General features: G+C 38.9%; 1 protein-coding gene across 1 annotated transcript in view; it reads right to left on the reverse strand.

Annotated features, from left to right (window-relative positions):
- Positions 1 to 1824: 1824 nt before the first annotated feature.
- The window catches only part of LOC126234649 (ionotropic receptor 25a-like), a 313787-nt gene continuing 297893 nt past the window's right edge, over positions 1825 to 17718 (reverse strand). Inside the window, exons 16-17 of the mRNA XM_049943384.1 lie at positions 15522 to 15643; positions 1825 to 2310 (exon numbers count right to left, since the gene is read on the reverse strand). Coding sequence (XP_049799341.1) covers positions 2081 to 2310; positions 15522 to 15643 — 352 coding nt within the window. The 3' untranslated portion in view covers positions 1825 to 2080. The remainder of the gene's footprint in view (positions 2311 to 15521; positions 15644 to 17718) is intronic.

Here is a 17718-nt window from a genome sequence, read left to right on the forward strand (position 1 = left end):
ATATTTGTTTATAAGTCAACAATAGAATCTAAGTCACGAAACAATTACTGATTTCGCCCTATAACAAAAGATATTAACTAGGAATGATCAAAATAAATTAGGAAATTGATTACATACACAAAACTAAGCACAAAATTAGATCTGATGCTATATTCTTTAAGATTGAGGACCAAGCTATCTCTTTTATGGAAATGCAGATTATATACATACATGTTAAAGGTAATTAGGCAAAAATGGAAATAAAATGAATTTAAGGATGCAGATGGCAAAACAAGAGAGGAAGTAAAAAGATCCCAGCTTGCTTCATCACAAGACAAACAAAAATTTTATATATATTTGGTATCTGTTCTTTCAGATCTGTCTGAAAGAACAGACACCATTTTGATCCAGCAGCCATTACGAATTAAGACAAAAAGGAATTACATACATTGACTGCAAGTGGGTATTGATTGAAATCAATGGGAAAGTTGAAAATTTGGGCCAGACCAGGGTTCAAACCCGCGTCTCCTGCTTACTAGGCAGATGAACTGACCACTAAACCATCCAGACACAGTGGTCACTGCAACTGTGCCCAAAAGAACAGACACCACATAATTATATATAATTAAGGCAAGATGGCCAATGATCTCTCCAGTTCAAATGCATATCAGGCTTGAACTCTTACGGGAATTGGCAAAATGACATAAGTAATGAGAATAATGAGCAAGGGTCAATACATTAGTAGTGTGTGGATAAGACGAGAATTTGGGTCTGATGGGAGGCATGCTAGGGTAGACTGTGCAGTAGCAGTGACTGCTGTGGCCAGATGGCATAGTGGTCAAAGCACCCGCGTAGTAAAGAGGAGACCCATGTTTGAATCCCAATCCAGCACAAATTTTCATGTTTCCCCATTGATTTCAATCAGTGCCAACATGCAGCCAATGTCTGTAGCTCCTTTGGGTCTTAAACAAATTTGTTTCTGTAACTATGGTCTGATTTGTGAACGATGGCAGTCTGCGCAGGTTGAGACAAGAATGAGGATTGTATTGTTGCTGGTTCAAAGTGACGGTTGGATTACCCTCATACAAGTGCTTTGCACATGATAAAAGCTTGTATACAACAAATTATATCTGTCGCTTGCTTCTGTAAAGTTTGTTGCTCACTCCACCATCAGCCATGATGACTCGCAACAAATGGAATAAAAATTCACTAAATAACTTTGCTACAATTGTGTATCATGTTTGCATTGCATACAAATTTCACAGCAGAATGCTCAGTACACTACTGAATGCTCATTGGCTATCAGAGAACACATGAAAAAGATGCGCAGAACAAGCTTAAAGCTTGACTGTCATCATTCATGACTAACTATAGTGCCTCTCTCAAACTCAATGTGTCACCTTTACGATAAGTAGCAACCTGTCCTTTGCTTAATATTTTTGATATTCCAACGTGGAGTTTCCATTATTTGTTTCTGAAACTAGTGTTTATTTTCTTTTGTGCCTTTGCCCTTGTGTCCCCAGGTGAAGTACTGTTGCCTGTACTATACTACACTCCACTGAAATATCACTTTCCCTCACTTATATATATACTATGAGATTTGGACATCACACATTGAACTTCAGAACATGAATTCAATTTGTCTCACATGGAATGTCTGCAACAGTTTCACTTTTCATGCCATATATTTTTAGACATAAATTTACAATTTGAACATATTTTTGCTTCTTGTGTTATAAAATGGGACTGATCCTGTTACCAGTTATTTATTTACAAACCATAACAATTAAAATAAAATTTTATTTTGTTTTCAGTAAAGAAGATAAACATATGATCCATAATTAATATTACATTTGAAACAATGAAAGTGGCCATTCAAGAATAACAATGGTGTGATGCTTTAGACAAAATGCGTATGAGATGATGTTACTTTTTTTGGTCTGAAAGTTTCGTTTTTACAAAATGAAAACTTTTTGCAGTACAATACCCAAACACAAAGAGATGCTAACAATCCATGAGCAGAAGTCTTGATACTGTAATAATCATTCACTATTATTTACATGTTGGTTCCTAAGTGGTACTGCATTACTGAATAATAATGTTAATATAGCTGATTTCTTGGGAAAACTGAGATATATGAAACTCGAGGTGCAGTCTTTTCCATTACTGGCCGGAATTCTTTCCCTATTGTCACTTGTTTTTTGGGAATTTTTGCTGATGCTGATGTCACATTAACTGTTGTCAGCTTTTTCCTCTTGTAGTAAAATATTTCTCCAGCAAGAGTTATCATAGCCAGTGCAAGTCCAAATAAGGTTGCTATGAAAACACCACCTGTAGCAAAGAAGCAAGAATAGCAATGAAAAAAGTATGAAATATTATGACAACGATAAAATGTTCAATACAATGTGCCATAGAAGAAAGGGAAAAGAGGGGAATGTGACTATACATATTTGTGACATCAATGGCAGATGTAAATTAGATTTTTTTTATTATTATAAGGCCTCTTTATAAACCAATGTTATTTTCATTTTATCCATTAAAACTGTCTGGTGAAATCTTGTGACTAAAAACAAAGGGTTTGTTTGTAAAACAACTTCTTCTGATACCAGTCATGATTTCATTTTCATTATATTTTGCATGATGCATTTCAGGAAATGATCCCCATTTTTCAAGTATGTGTTTTGTGTGCTATGCCATTTATTCATGATGTTTTTGATGTGTGAGATACTTTGATTGTTTTGATGACACAGCTATTGCATGCACAGCAGGTGGGAAAGTGCAAGTAGGGGTGGTCAAATGTAATATCATGGGCCAATGAGCAGTAATAAAATTGCACTGTAAATTAGGAAAACCAGCATCAGAAGCTTTCAAAGATATGAAGCCAGGCATGTTTGTCTTAGCCATGCACAAGCATGGTTTTCAACATTTAATAATGGAAGTGAATCTTCAGAAGATGAAGCACATGTCAGATGCCCTTTGTCTGCTTAGGTAGATGGGGTGGGGGGCAAAGGAAATTGTTACCAATGATAGACAAATTACCACCAGAAAGCTTGCAGTGAAACTTGGTGTCATTAGGAATTACCTAGGTCCATTTTAGAGAGAGATTCACACAAGAGAAAGATTTGTTGCATTTTGTGCCATTTTCGATAACACAAGAGCTGAGAGAGCACTAAGTGGTAAGTTGTGCCTGTTTCATTACCACAGTTAATAAGGATCCTAATTTGTTGAAACAAATTATAACTAGGGATGAAAGTTTGTGTTTTCACTTTGAGCCAGAGACAAAATGTCAGAGTATGGAACATTGTCACTGAGGAAGAAGAAATTCAGGTTGCAGAAATCATCCATCAAGAAAATTATTATTGTTCTTTGATGCTTCTAGAGTGATCTATTGTGAGTTTCTCTCTGCGGGTATAACAGTGACTGGACAGTACTACTTAGGAGCTATGCAACATCTCTTTGCTCACATGTATCATTTTGGGCCACATCTGTTCAAGTGCTAGAGTTGGGTTCTTCTGCATGATTTCACTGACTCAGTGCGCACTAACCATGAAACAGTTTTTAGCATGAAAACAGAAATGCATGCTTGAAAAATTACCCTTTTTGTCTGATTTGGCACCTGCAGACTTTCTTCTGTTTCTGAAAATTAAATGAGCTTTAAAAGACAATCATTGTAGTGACACTGAGGACATTCAAAGTGCTGTGGCCAACAGACTAAAGGAGGTACACACTCAGGATTTCCAGTGTTCTTTCAACAATGCGTATGGTCAGTATAAAAGTTGTGCGAAGGTGCAAGGGGATGATTTTGAATCCATGTAAGTGCAAAATTGAAATAAAATTCTTAGTTTGGATGTAATGCTAGCTGTCTCATTACTTATTTGATGTGCTGTGTGTATTTGAGGTTGTCAATTTTAATTACAGAAACTCTTCACTCAAGGTTAATACAGAAATCAAAGTATAAGAAGTGCAAGGCCTGTGTTACAATACAGAAACTGAGAATGACAACAGCACTGCATTTAGTGTGGCAGTGAACTTTGAATATGAGAAAATATTGTGTGAAAATTCATGTTTTGAATTCGTGATACAATTGGATAGATAAAAAATCAGGTCATCAAGTGGCAGCAGAAACAGTATGAAAAATTAAGGAAATGTGCAAGATTTCAGAGCCGGTGCCTCCTTCTTCTAGCAGAAGGGTTGAAAGGGCAGGAAGAGAGATGAAGGAAAATGACTCGTGAAGTTTAACAAATGTGGAGAGTTACAGAAAAGTCATCCAGAACATGTTATCAGTGGTGATTTACCATACAGGATGAGAAGGAAGATTCAAAATAAATGATTTAGATGGCTATATTTTGCATTTATATTTTATAGGTGGGCCTTGTAGTATAGTATTGAAATAAATTAGATTTACTTTCATTCCAATTGATCCGTAGTGAGGAGGTTCTCCAGGATGAAGAACATGTCATAAAAACAATGATACATGAGAAATATTTACAACTGAAACAAATAATCTAATGTACCTTCCATAGGTCCCAAGCGGAATGATAATCATTTTTTTAAATCTACATCTACATCTACATGACTACTCTGCAATTCACATTTATGTGCTTGGCAGAGGGTTCATCGAACCACAATCATACTATCTCTCTACCATTCCACTCCCGAACAGCGCGTGGGAAAAACGAACACCTAAACCTTTGTGTTCGAGCTCTGATTTCTCTTATTTTATTTTGATGATCATTCCTACCTATGTAGGTTGGGCTCAACAAAATATTTTCACATTCGGAAGAGAAAGTTGGTGACTGAAATTTCGTAAATAGATCTCGCCGCGACGAAAAACGTCTTTGCTTTAATGACTTCTATCCCAACTTGCGTATCATATCTGCCACACTCTCTCCCCTATTACGTGATAATACAAAATGAGCTGCCCTTTTTTGCACCCTTTCGATGTCCTCTGTCAATCCCACCTGGTAAGGATCCCACACCGTGCAGCAATATTCTAACAGAGGATGAACGAGTGTAGTGTAAGCTGTCTCTTTAGTGGACTTGTTGCATCTTCTAAGTGTCCTGCCAATGAAACGCAACCTTTGGCTCGCCTTCCCCACAATGTTATCTATGTGGTCTTTCCAACTGAAGTTGTTCATAATTTTAACACCCAGGTACTTAGTTGAATTGACAGCCTTGAGAATTGTACTGTTTATCGAGTAATCGAATTCCAACGGATTTCTTTTGGAACTCATGTGTATCACCTCACACTTTTTGTTATTTAGCGTTAACTGCCACCTGTCACACCATACAGCAATCTTTTCTAAATCGCTTTGCAACTGATACTGGTCTTCGGATGGCCTTACTAGATGGTAAATTACAGCATTCAAGCTTTCGCAACCAATGGTTGATTCATCACGAAAGAGGGAAGGAGAGGGAAAGACGAAAGGATGTGGGTTTTAAGGGAGAGGGTAAGGAGTCATTCCAATCCCGGGAGTGGAAAGACTTACCTTAGAGGGAAAAAAGGACAGGTATACACTCGCACACACACATATCCATCCACACGTACACAGACACAAGCAGACATTTGTAAGGCAAAGAGTTTGCCTTACAAATGTCTGCTTGTGATTTTGTTGATATTTCATCATACCCACTAGATGTTTTTGATTTTAAAGATTTTATGATGGACATTACTTCTGTTGGGGTAGTGAGGGTCAAATTCATATTATGGAAGTTACTTGAAATGTCTGGTCTGAGGTATTCCATAGCAGCATCTACAGAACCTGACAACTCCATCTTTTCAATAACAGTTATAAAATGTTTGTTAAAAAGTTCTGCAACACTATACACATCTGTCACCAATGTATCATTTGTATTGAATTGTATGTTAACCAGGAGCCTAGAAACAATGGAGAGGCTCCATCCCTGCTGCAGCCACAGTGGTCCACAACCCCATGACAACTACCGCAGTCCACTTCACCCCTCCACTGCCCCACACTGAACCACTCTTTCAGGGTTATTGTGTGGTTTGGCCTCTGGTGAACCCTACAGGGAATGTCTCACATCAGACGAGTGTAACCCTATGTTTGTGTGGTAGCTTAATGGTGGTGCACGCGTACGTGGAGAACTTGTTCGCACAGCAATCACCAACATAGTGTAGCTGAGGCGGAATATGGGAAACCAGTCCGCATTCACTGAGGCAGATGGAAAACCATCTAAAAATCACCCCAGACTGGTTAGCTCACTGGACCTTGACACAAGTCCGCAGGGTGGATTCATGTGGGGAACCAGGCACTCCTTCCCAGTCCGGAAGGCTATGCGTTAGACCGCACGGCTAACCGGGTAGGCTAATGTATCATTTACTCTTAATGCTATTTGTCCCTCTTGATGTCTGGTTCTACCGGTCTCCTGCTTCACTATATCCCATATTGTATTTATTTTGTTATCTGATACGACTATTTTTTTCTTGTAATATATTTGCCTTGATGTCCGTATCACAGTCTTTAATATTTTGTAGTATTTCTTGTAATGTGCCACATCATCAACATCAGAACTGTTTTGGATTGACAGATACAGTTTTCTTTTTGTAGAAGAAAGCATGTCTGGAAACAAAATTACCTGGACAGTGCAATATGTAAAATAAGGGAAAGACAACCACACACCTATAACACATTGATGGACGGAGCACAGAAACATGTGACAGTAGATAGCTTCCACACTATCTTTCGAGCACTAGCCCCTTTTCCAGCAGAAGTACACACATTCAAACACACAAATACAGAGACACTCAAATACATGCTCCCGTGGCCACAGAAACATTCATTTCTGTGTAGTTGTGTGTGTGAATGTGTATACTTCTGCTTGAAAAAGAGCTAGTGCTCAAAAGCTAGTGTGGATGTTGTTTTCTTCTATGTGTTTCTGTGCCTCATGCATCAATCCATTACAGGTGAGTGGTTACATTTCCCTTATTTTTCATGTTGCTCCATTCTGGAAAGCAAAAGGTTTTTGTGGCCTTGCAATGTAATATATTCCAGAAGTCTCAATCAAAAACTATGATTAACTTCTTGTGGCTATGGTTTACCATCATGAAAAATTTTGTGAATGACATTTTAGTTGCCTTTTGACTGTAAAATTATGTATTTGTAAAACCCAATATTGTAATTTTGATCATGTGGCCTTTATCAAGTGGAAATAATTGTGCCACAGTGTGTCAAAACCACAAAATCATCTGACATGTCATGACAAAGAAGATGGCTTTCTTTGCCTTGTTTTTGTGATTATGACATTTTTATGTGAAGCGCATCCCGAATATGTAGCTCATAGTCTGCTTTATTTTTGCATGCATCTGTGTGTTGAATAAATAATTCCAAATCTGTTTTTGTTTCATATAAAACAAAAGCTAGTTTTGTCATATAGTGTTCTGTGGGAATGTCAATATGTTCCTGCTTATGAACCCATGTGTGAACTGCTTGATTTCAGTGTATTGTAAATATATTGTTTGTATTCTACTTATTTTTAGTTCACATCCATTTTCATACTCTCTCACATTTAATGGCGAATACCAAGTGCACCCATACCTGGAGGTCAGATGGGCAGGGTAACCCCCCAGATTTCAGGAAAAAGAAAAAAAAAATAGTGGAGTCAGGTGTTATTCTTTCAGGAAAATGATTTAAAGTCAGTTCTATGCTGGTTTTTAATGGAGTCACAACTGTAACTTTTTTATGGCTAAGTCCTCATTTGTCTTTCAAAATATTATTATAAATACAACCTATCCCCAAGTCTGCCTCACCTCCCCCTCCCCGCACCCCCTCTCCTTACAAACTATTGTGTGGGCACTCTTGTCCTGGAGTGAGTATGCATTTCTGTTTTGAATGGTGCTATATCTTGTCACGGAATGAATATGTATTTCTACTTTGAATCGTGTTGCTTCTCGCCACTGAATATTCTTTGTAGTCTTGGTGACTAAGGCATTCTTCCTTTCAAAGGCCGAAAGTGCAACACTAAATGTGTTTGCGTGTTACAAACAGGTACTACAAACAATACATTTTAGCAGAAATCAATGTACTGCAATAATTCTCCCACCCCAATGAAAATTTAAAAGAAAATAATCCACATTTTACGCTTTCTTCGTTAAATCTACTAAAGAATTCTGTATTATTAAAGTTTACTAAATGCAGCAGAATTCAGTGAAGTACATTCACAATATACTTTACAATCTGTACAAAAAAGCCCTTCAATACAGAATATTTTTGTTGCATAATGGTAACCTAGAACAATATTGTCGCAGAAGAAGCTAAGTAGAACAATCACTATGGTGTAGTGGTTATGATACAAGACTGTTGCGTGGAGGGTCATGAGTTCAAAATTCACCTGAGCTGTCAAATTTTAATTTCTATATTTGGTTCAAGTACATCCTAGAAGTATCCACAAATGTCAAGAATCATTGTACTGGAATGTTCTGAAACTGTATGTATACTGTATGTGTTCTGGCCGGAGGCAGTTTGCTCTGCGCTCTTATATGTGCAAGTACTGAATAAACCTTTGTTATGTGAAGTTAGTGTTTGTCATTCATCTAATTACACCTTCTTCTGGGTGACATTATTCTGGTGGAGACGCTGGGTATTGGAACTTGTGATAGCGCACATTATCGACAACACAGTGGCTCCCATCAGGCCATGACAGAGCCACCATTTACATGGCGTAAAACCTGAGTTCAAGCCATATTCAACAGATTGCAATGTATCGGAGACAGAAGAAGTAGTGGATGTTACGATGACAGCAACTGTGTGCCACCACATGAGACACCCTTCCGGGTTCTCTGGTGACGATGGCCAAGAACCAAACTAGTGGCTACTTGGAGAACACTGCCAAGCAATGGTATGAGAACAACAAGGAGAAGTTCACAAGCTGGGAAGTTTTCCAGGCGGAACTGCGCATGTATTTCAGCGACACACAATGACAGAAGTGCAAGGCTGAAGATAAATTAAAGTGCAGGGCACAGTGTCCAGGAGAAACTACAGCATCCTACATTCAAGATGTCTTGGAGCTGTGTAAAATAATAGATCCTAGAATGAAGGAGTAAGATAAGGTTGTGCATCTCATGAAGGGTGTTGCTGAAGACATGTAGCAAGCCCTATTCCTGAAGGAGGTTTTACCAGCAGACGACTTCATAAAATGGTGCCAGTATATCGAGACAATGCATCAAAAAATAATTACACACAAGAAGTTTGAACAGCTTCAAAACATCGTATCGATATCTCTGATGGAGGAAGGAACTGATTTCACAAGTATACTTCATCAGATAATCAGAGAGGAAGTTTGGAAGGCACTTGGATTGCACAGCGAGCAAAAAACAGAGACACTTCAAGAGGTTATAAGGGAGGAAGTGGAACAGACATCGAACTCAGTCTCTCCAAAGTTACATTCAAGAATGCTGTATGAGGAGCCTGTTTGGGCACCAAGGAAGACTGACATCTGGAGGACCCAGGATAACCAACCAGTATGTTTTCACTGCCAGAAGACAGCAGACCGATCTTAGCTGATGCCAACTCTGGGATGACGAAGATGAGCAAGAAGATGTGGGTGCAGGATGATGTAAGTCACCATCACCGCAAGCCAGTCGCTGGAGAGGATGCTCCCCAACATGCCGATCAAGGTCTCCATCACCATTTAGAAGCTCCAGCCGATCACCTAGCTGCCGCACTCTGGAAAACTAAAGGGTGCGACTTTGGAGGTGAGGCTGCTGAAGAGAAAAATCCTCCGCCGTTGATCACTAAAAAAATGATAGGAAATGACGTTGATATCCTCATGGACTCTGGAGCATCATATTCAGTCATTTTGGAGAAGTACCTTTGCCAGTTGCAGAAAACCACATTCATCGACAACAAAACATCTCTGCTGAAGGTGGCTAATGGGAAATATGTAAAACCTACAGGAAGATGTGTCATTCATGTGGGTATAAGTGGCCCTACACAGCCCTTAGGATTCATCATCCTACAAGAGTGTAGTCATGACATCATTTTCGGATAGGATTTTTTGAAAGTTTCTCAGGCAATTATATATTGTTGTCACTCGAAAATTATGCTAGACGAGAAGAGATACTGTGGACAGGAAGATGTGCATCCGAGTGTGTGGAGACTAGAGTGTGCTGGATGAAGTGATCATTCCTGCAGTCAGCACTAGAAAGGTAACTGTCATGTGTCTTGCCATGCATCAACCCATGGATCTTGTAGTGGAATGTAAGAGAAGCCTACCACTGAAGAATAACTTGGTCATCCCAGCCTCTTTTGTCTCGTTCAAGAATAGATTCAGTGAATTGTGGATAGTTAACTGTCACCTAGAACCACAGATCCTTCCAAGACGCACATGCATAGGAAATACTGAGGTGTAAATTGCCGAACAGCTGAGTGTCATAGAAACCTCCCACACTGAGTCTGTGGGCGAAATTGATGCTACCACTATGGACAAGATCTTCTAGCTCGACTATCACCAGATCTCACTAAGGAACAACAGAAGAAGCTACTTGCCATTCTTCAAAAGTTCTCTGAATGCTTTGATCCACAGGTGAAGAGCAAATTAGACAAATTGACAGTGAAGCACCAGATTAGCACTGGAGACCATCAACCAATAAGCCGCAGAGCGTACCGTGTGTCAGCAATGGAATGTTGAATAATTCATGATGAGGTAGAGAAAACGATGAAGAATGACATCATTCAGCCATCACAGAGCCCATGGTCATCACCAGTGGTTCTCATCAGGAAGAAGAATGATAGTTGGCACTTTTGTGTTGATTACAGGAAGCTTAACAAGATAACTAAAAAGGATGTTTACCCCCTTCCACAAATTGATGATACACTAAATTGTCTGAAGGGGGCTAAGTTTTTCTCAACCATGGACGTGTACTCGTGATACTGGCAAATAGAAGTAGATGAGGTTGATCATGAGAAAACTGCATTCATCGCCCCGGGGGCCTGTATGAGTTTAAGGTAATGCCATTTGGTTTATGTAACCGACCAGAAACTTTTGAACAGACGATGGATAATCTTCTAAGTCACCTGAAGTGAACTATGTGTCTTTGTTATTTAGATGACAGTATAGTGTTCTCAGAGACATTTGATGAACACATAAAAAGACTGAGGACCATTCTCAAGTGTCTCCAACAAGGCGGACTGAAACTTGATCCAAGAAAGTGTCTCTTTGGAACAAAAGAAATCAAAATACTTGGACACCTTGTGTCACACAAAAGTTTGCGGCCATAGAGATGTGAGAAGCTTACTCAGATTATGTTCTTATTACATTGTTTTATCAAAGACTTTTGTATCAAAGCCTGACCACTCCATGAGTTGTTAAAAGCCAATGCTAAATTTATCTGGGGTGGTGCTCAACAAGATTCTTTCGACGTGCTGCGAAAAGCTCTGATGACTGATCCTGTACTTGGTCTGTATGATGAGAGAACATGTGCAGAACTACACACAGATGCCAGTGGGTATGGGATTTGTACTGTTCTGGTGCAAATTTTGAATGGAAAAGAGAAGGTTGTAGCCTATGCTTCTAGGACACTTACAAAAGCCAAGAGAAACTACTCAACTACAGAAAGAGAATGCCTTGCTTTGATCTGAGCCATGTGCAAATTTCGACAGTATCTCTATGGAAGGCCATTCACAGTTGTTACAGACCATCATTCATTTTGTTGATTGACAGGTCTTGAGGATCCAACAGGACGATTTGCCGGGTAGGCACTACGACTGCAAAAGTATAACATTACCATAGTGTACAAGAGTGGAAGAAAACATCAAGTTGCCGACTGTCTCTCAAGAAACCCTATGCAAGACGATCAAGACTTTGATGAAGATAGTGACTGTCTCACTGCACTCCAGGATCTTCCTGCTAAGCAGAAGAATGATGCCAAGATATCTCAAATTATGCTTGTCTTAAATCGGTCAGAGGATGGGAAAGGACAATTTAAGTTAGTTAATGGATTAGTTTGCAAGAAAAACTTTGATCCATTTGGAAAGAGGTGGCTACCAGTGATTCCTAAAAACATGCACTTAGATGTTCTATAGAAATTCCATGACACACCTGAGGCCAAACATTTTGGATTTATTAAGAAATATGATAGGATCCGCAAGAGATTTTTCTGGCCAGGTTTATTTAGGAGTTTCCGTCACTATGTGTCGCACTGTTGAGAGTGCCAGAGGAGAAAGGCAATTCCTCAGAAACTACCTGGGTGACCCATATGAATTCCACCAGCCGAAATGCCTTTCCAGCATGTTGGGACTGACCTCCTCGGACGATTTCCAATGGCTGCTAGTGGCAATAGATGGATTATTGTTTGCACTGATTATATGACAGGCTATGCCGAGGTAGCCAAATTCATCATGGAAGAGATTGTATTAAAACACGGTGCCCCATTAATTACGGATCAAGGGAAAGTTTTTCAATCAAATCTTGTGACAGAGATAAACTGTCAGTGCAACATTACTCATCACATGATGACTGCCTACCATCCGCAAACTAACAGGCTTACTGAATGCCTTAATAAGACCTTAGCTGACATGCTATCAATGTTCGCTAATGTTGAGCAGAGCAACTGGGATGAGGTGCTACCTTTTGTGATGTTTGCCTACAACACCACCAAAGAAGACACCACAGGATTTATGCGATTTTTCCTGGTGCATGGGTGTGCGGCAACTACGATGATGGGCACTGTGTTTCTGTTACATCCTGATGATATGGACAATGACTACATCAGCCAGGTATTAATCAGAGTTGGGGAAGCTCGTCAGTTAGTTCGACTCCACATGCTGCAGGCTCAAGAAAACGATCGCCAAAGGTATCACATGAGCCACCACCCTGTTGTCTACCAGCCTGGTGACCTCGTCTGAATCTTCATGCCTGTTTGGAAGGTTGGTGTCTCTGAGAAGCTCCTCAGGTGCTACTTTGGACCTTTAAGGTTGTAAAACAGTTGTCTGAAGCTACTTATGAAGTTGAAGATTTCAACCCTGACACGAGATGATGAAAGATCAGAGATATGGTCCACATTCTTTGAATGAAGCCCTATAAGGATCCTGCAACCCAGGGTAAATTTGAAGCTCCAGCCATAGGCAACAAGCAGAAAGGTGACAAAGAGCATAATGGCAAAGGAAGTTCTAAGAAGATCACCACCAGGGCAAACATCAGCCATCGGGAGTCGGAGTATGCAGGACCGATGACTCATTTCGGGCTAGGAGGATGTAACACCAAGACGCTGTTCTCTTAAGGAGGGAGCAATGTTCACAGAAGAAGCTGAGTAGCACAGTCACTGTGATGTAGTGGTTATGATACTAGATTGCTGCGTGGAGGGTCGTGAATTCAAAATTCACCTGAACTGTAAAATTTTAATTTCTATATTCGGTTCGAGTACAGTCTAGAAGTATCCACAAATTTCAAGAATCATTGTACTGGAATGTTCTGTAACTGTATATATACCATATGTGTTCTGGTTGGAGGCAGTTCACTCCATGCTCTTGTATGTGCAAGTGCTGAATAAACCTTCATTAAGTGTAGTTACTGTTCGTCATTCACCTAATTACACCTTCTTCTATGTGACAATATTACATACTCTGTCACTAATACTACAAGGCATACTCAGTGGCGAGAAGCAATGCTATTCAAAGCAAAAATACAAACAAGATGTAATAAACTTGAATACCAGTTCTGTCAAAAACTGTTAACATAGAATTCTGGGAATCCAGCAACTTTTTTCATTACTGCAACTTTTACTCTGATTTATAGTCTACTGAACATGAATTGGATTTACCTGATAACATACAGGGTGATTCAGGAGAAATGTCACATAATTTATGATGTGATTCTATTTGTGAATATAAACCGAAAAAGTCCTATTAAAATGTGTCCATTTTTCAGTCATTATGGAACTGGAGTGGGTTGAAGACTACACATGCCCTTGAATGAATATGAAGACAAGTGGGAACATTACTTACCAAAATGCTGTGTAGGCACTCTGGTGAACAGAATAATGGTGGTTCAGATGACTGATCCATCCTACAAGAGGTGTTCAAAAAGTCCCCCATCCCTCTCAATGCACTTGTTGGCTCAGTGGAGGGTGTGTTGTATTGTGCATAAAACATCATCTTGACTGGCTTTAATGTGGGCAACAGCACTGGTGATGCAAGCAAAAAGTTTTCCTTGTATCTGCCTACATAGCATACACATCCTCCTTTAATTATCATCATACCACATGAGACAGTCACTGAGAACTTAACTTGGAATGTTATTTCCCCCATGTCATATGGGTTCTTTATCACCCATGTATGAGAACTGCGGGTGTTCACGATACCATTGGTGTAAATGTAGACTCATCTGTAAATAAAGAGTATTGCACAATGTCTCTCTGTACAGTCAACCATTCACAAAATTATTGTCTGCGTAATCAGCCACCTGGCTGCAGATGTTGCATAGGCTGCACATGGAATTGGTACAAGCCCTTGGAATGTAACATATGCCACACTCACTTCTATGGAATACCAGGCTGATGGCTAATGTGCCATGTACTGGTTGTGGGACTCATTTGTGCCAATTCAGTAATGTCTTCCCTTTCCTCAACTGACTGGATGGCCTCACATTATGACATTACATGTATAATGGGTAGTATTCTGGATTCACATAATGTTTGAAAAACCCTGGGAAATATGCTGGCATAGGGGGTTCATCAATCAGGGAAATGTCTCTGGTATTCCATGACAGCCACAAGGGCACTGTCATTACGGACCAGTATTCAAACATCATGTCTGTGTATTCTGAATGGGTGAACACATGTGGCATGTTGGTATTACAGACACAATGAAACTACTCGATTAAACATCACTCCAGCATGACATGCACATGGCCTCACAACTGCTCGCTGATCCAACCAGGATTGCACACTGGGTACACCTGCAGCTGTTGCCTTGGTGCAACAACACAGAACTCCTGCACCTTTTGTAGGGTGCGTCAGTCATCTGTCCTGCTATTATCCTGCCCACCATAGTGCCTACACAGCATTTCAGTAAGTAATATTCACACGTCTTCATATTCATTCATGGATGTGTGTAGTCTTTAACCCATTCCAGTTCCGTAACGATGAGAGATTGGACATTTTTTCAAAGGACTTTTTCATTTGATTTTCACATGTACAATCACTTCACAAATTATGTGACATTCTTCCTGAATCACCATGTATAATCATAATATATTATTAACAGAGTCCACAGAATTAGACTAACGGTATGTTTTCGTGGTTTCAGTGAAAACAGTTACATTTTTTCACAGAATACTTTGACAACTGACTTACTCATTACTTAAATCCCTGGATCCTCTCCTTCATGATGGAATTTGATGGGCTTTACTGACATGATGTGTAAATGAATGAATGGAACTCCAGATGCAATTCAAGAATTTATGTATGGAACATTCACAAATAAATTCATTTTTCATATATTTTAACTTTCACATGTTAAAGGTGTTGTAGGAAGTTTATTGCATTTAAATTTACTTGTGCATAAAGGATTTATTGTGGTACTTGCCCAAACTTTCCAGGGTGATTCCTTCACTGTCATCAGAGTTTGGACATGTCCCTTTTGCAGAATTATTCCAGAATTTTGCAGTTAGTGATTCAAAATAGCGATCTTTCTGGAGATCAAGAATTCTGAAAGAATCAGAAAATTATTATCAGTGTTATCTGATATTAATTTATTAAATTATAGCTGTAATAAGAGTCTGCTATAAGAATTAAGTGGAGGATTTAGTTGATAACTAAATTTGTAATAATAGCAGCAAAAGGAAATTAAAGATGGAATATGAGTAGTCTTTTGATAGCTTACTCATTTTACAGATAATGACAGTAGGATAAAGAAATCTGCTGGTAGAAGACAAACACTTTCTTACCCAACTGTTACTTTTTAACAAATATTTGAGGTTTATATAATTCATCAAAAATATATAATAATGAAATAATGACTGACTTCCTCATCAGTATGTCGCATGACTTTGTTTAATTCATCAAATATCTGTAGTAATGATATACTGACAGACATTCTCATAAATATGCCCCATGGACTTGTACATTCATATTTTGCAGTCATACGTGTTTGAGATCAAGTGTCCCAAGTAAACCTAGCTTTTTCATTCTTTGACCAAGCTAACAATTATCTTTTCTTCGCGAGCAAAGTATTTGTCATAAAATGCGTCTAGTACATGTGTAAAAGTGATCGTTTACATGTCTAAAAGTGATCACTTTTGCATCTCAGCTCCAGTATACAATTATTAATATTCAATCCTAAAGTATTAATTGAAAATATGAGCCATCACCTGGGCTCTAATGCAGATTTCCTATTATTTTAATTTTAATTGAATCAACTACAGGTTCTTGGTGAAACATTGTAGATTAACTAAACAAACTCCATTTTCTGCCTTGTCTCTGGAACAAAGGTTTTCAGTGCACCTATTCTGTAAATAAGGACACAAAATAGCAACAAAAAGAATTTCAAGAACTTACCAAAAAAGTCCTACATTCTACTTTTAAATCTGTCTTTTTGCTTCTCAGTGCTTCCTCTATGCAATGAGTAGCAGTCTTTTGTTTAACATACCTATATGATTTTAGTGCCTGACTGTTAGCTCTCCAATACATGTAACAAAAACTAGCGTCACTCTCTTTGATCAGGTATGTGTAAACATGGACAAGTGTACATCAGAAAACTTTGACACTGACTATAGTGACCACCTTTCACAATTACTAACCATACCTGTAAACCACATTTTGACCAGTGTACAAAATATTATCCATTAAAGGAGTTATAGTCAGAAAAATATTGAACACTTCTAGTGTCTAATCAGCAAACAATCTTGGAGAGAAGTATACGATACCTCTATTACCAATGATAAGATGCAAATTTTTTAAATATTTTCAATCATATGTTTGAGACAGCTTTTCCATAAAGGAAAGTGATTTCCAGAAGCACAGACAGATTCAAAAACTGGATTACATCAGACATTAGATTATCATGTAAAAGGAAGCAGAAACTTTTTCTGCACTGAAAAACTGACAGCAGTTCAGACTTTCTTAGTTATTTCAAAAAATACAAATTAATTTTGAAATGTGTCACAAAATAGGCAAAAATTACGGAAAATGACAAATGCATTATGAAGTCATCCAATAAAACTAAGTCCATGTGGGAAGATGTGCAGGATCTTACGGGGAAGAAGACAACCCACAAAAATATTGTAATGTCGCACAATGGCAAGAATGTCACTGACCCCAGGGGAGCTGCAAACAACTTTGATTCTTATTATGCAACAGTTGCTGGAAAATTGGTGATTGAAAAATTTGGTAATCCACCTAATACAACAATGAAAGAACTTTCATCTATTGAAATAAATAATATATCCATGTTCTTCAGTCTAGTAGGCCCAAGACAGCTCCTAAATACCATTAATTCATTGAAGAGTGGCAACTTTGGTTTTGGTGCTCCGGTGTTTGCAGGATTGGCCGACTAGGTCGTTTCCAGGGGACGCCCGATTGCTTGTTGTTCGAGTGGTGAATGCAATCTTCGTGGAGGCTCCTGCAGTGTCCACAGGATGCCTCAAACCAACTCCCACAGACATCATTTACCCCATCATAGGCATAGCACCACCCACTATCCACAGACAAGTAGCCGCCGAGATCGAAAGATCAAAACAAAAGAATGATCCTCGACACCCGATGCATATGCACCGAAAACAACG

Source organism: Schistocerca nitens, chromosome 1, assembly GCF_023898315.1.
Source record: "Schistocerca nitens isolate TAMUIC-IGC-003100 chromosome 1, iqSchNite1.1, whole genome shotgun sequence".
Lineage (NCBI taxonomy): Eukaryota > Metazoa > Arthropoda > Insecta > Orthoptera > Acrididae > Schistocerca > Schistocerca nitens.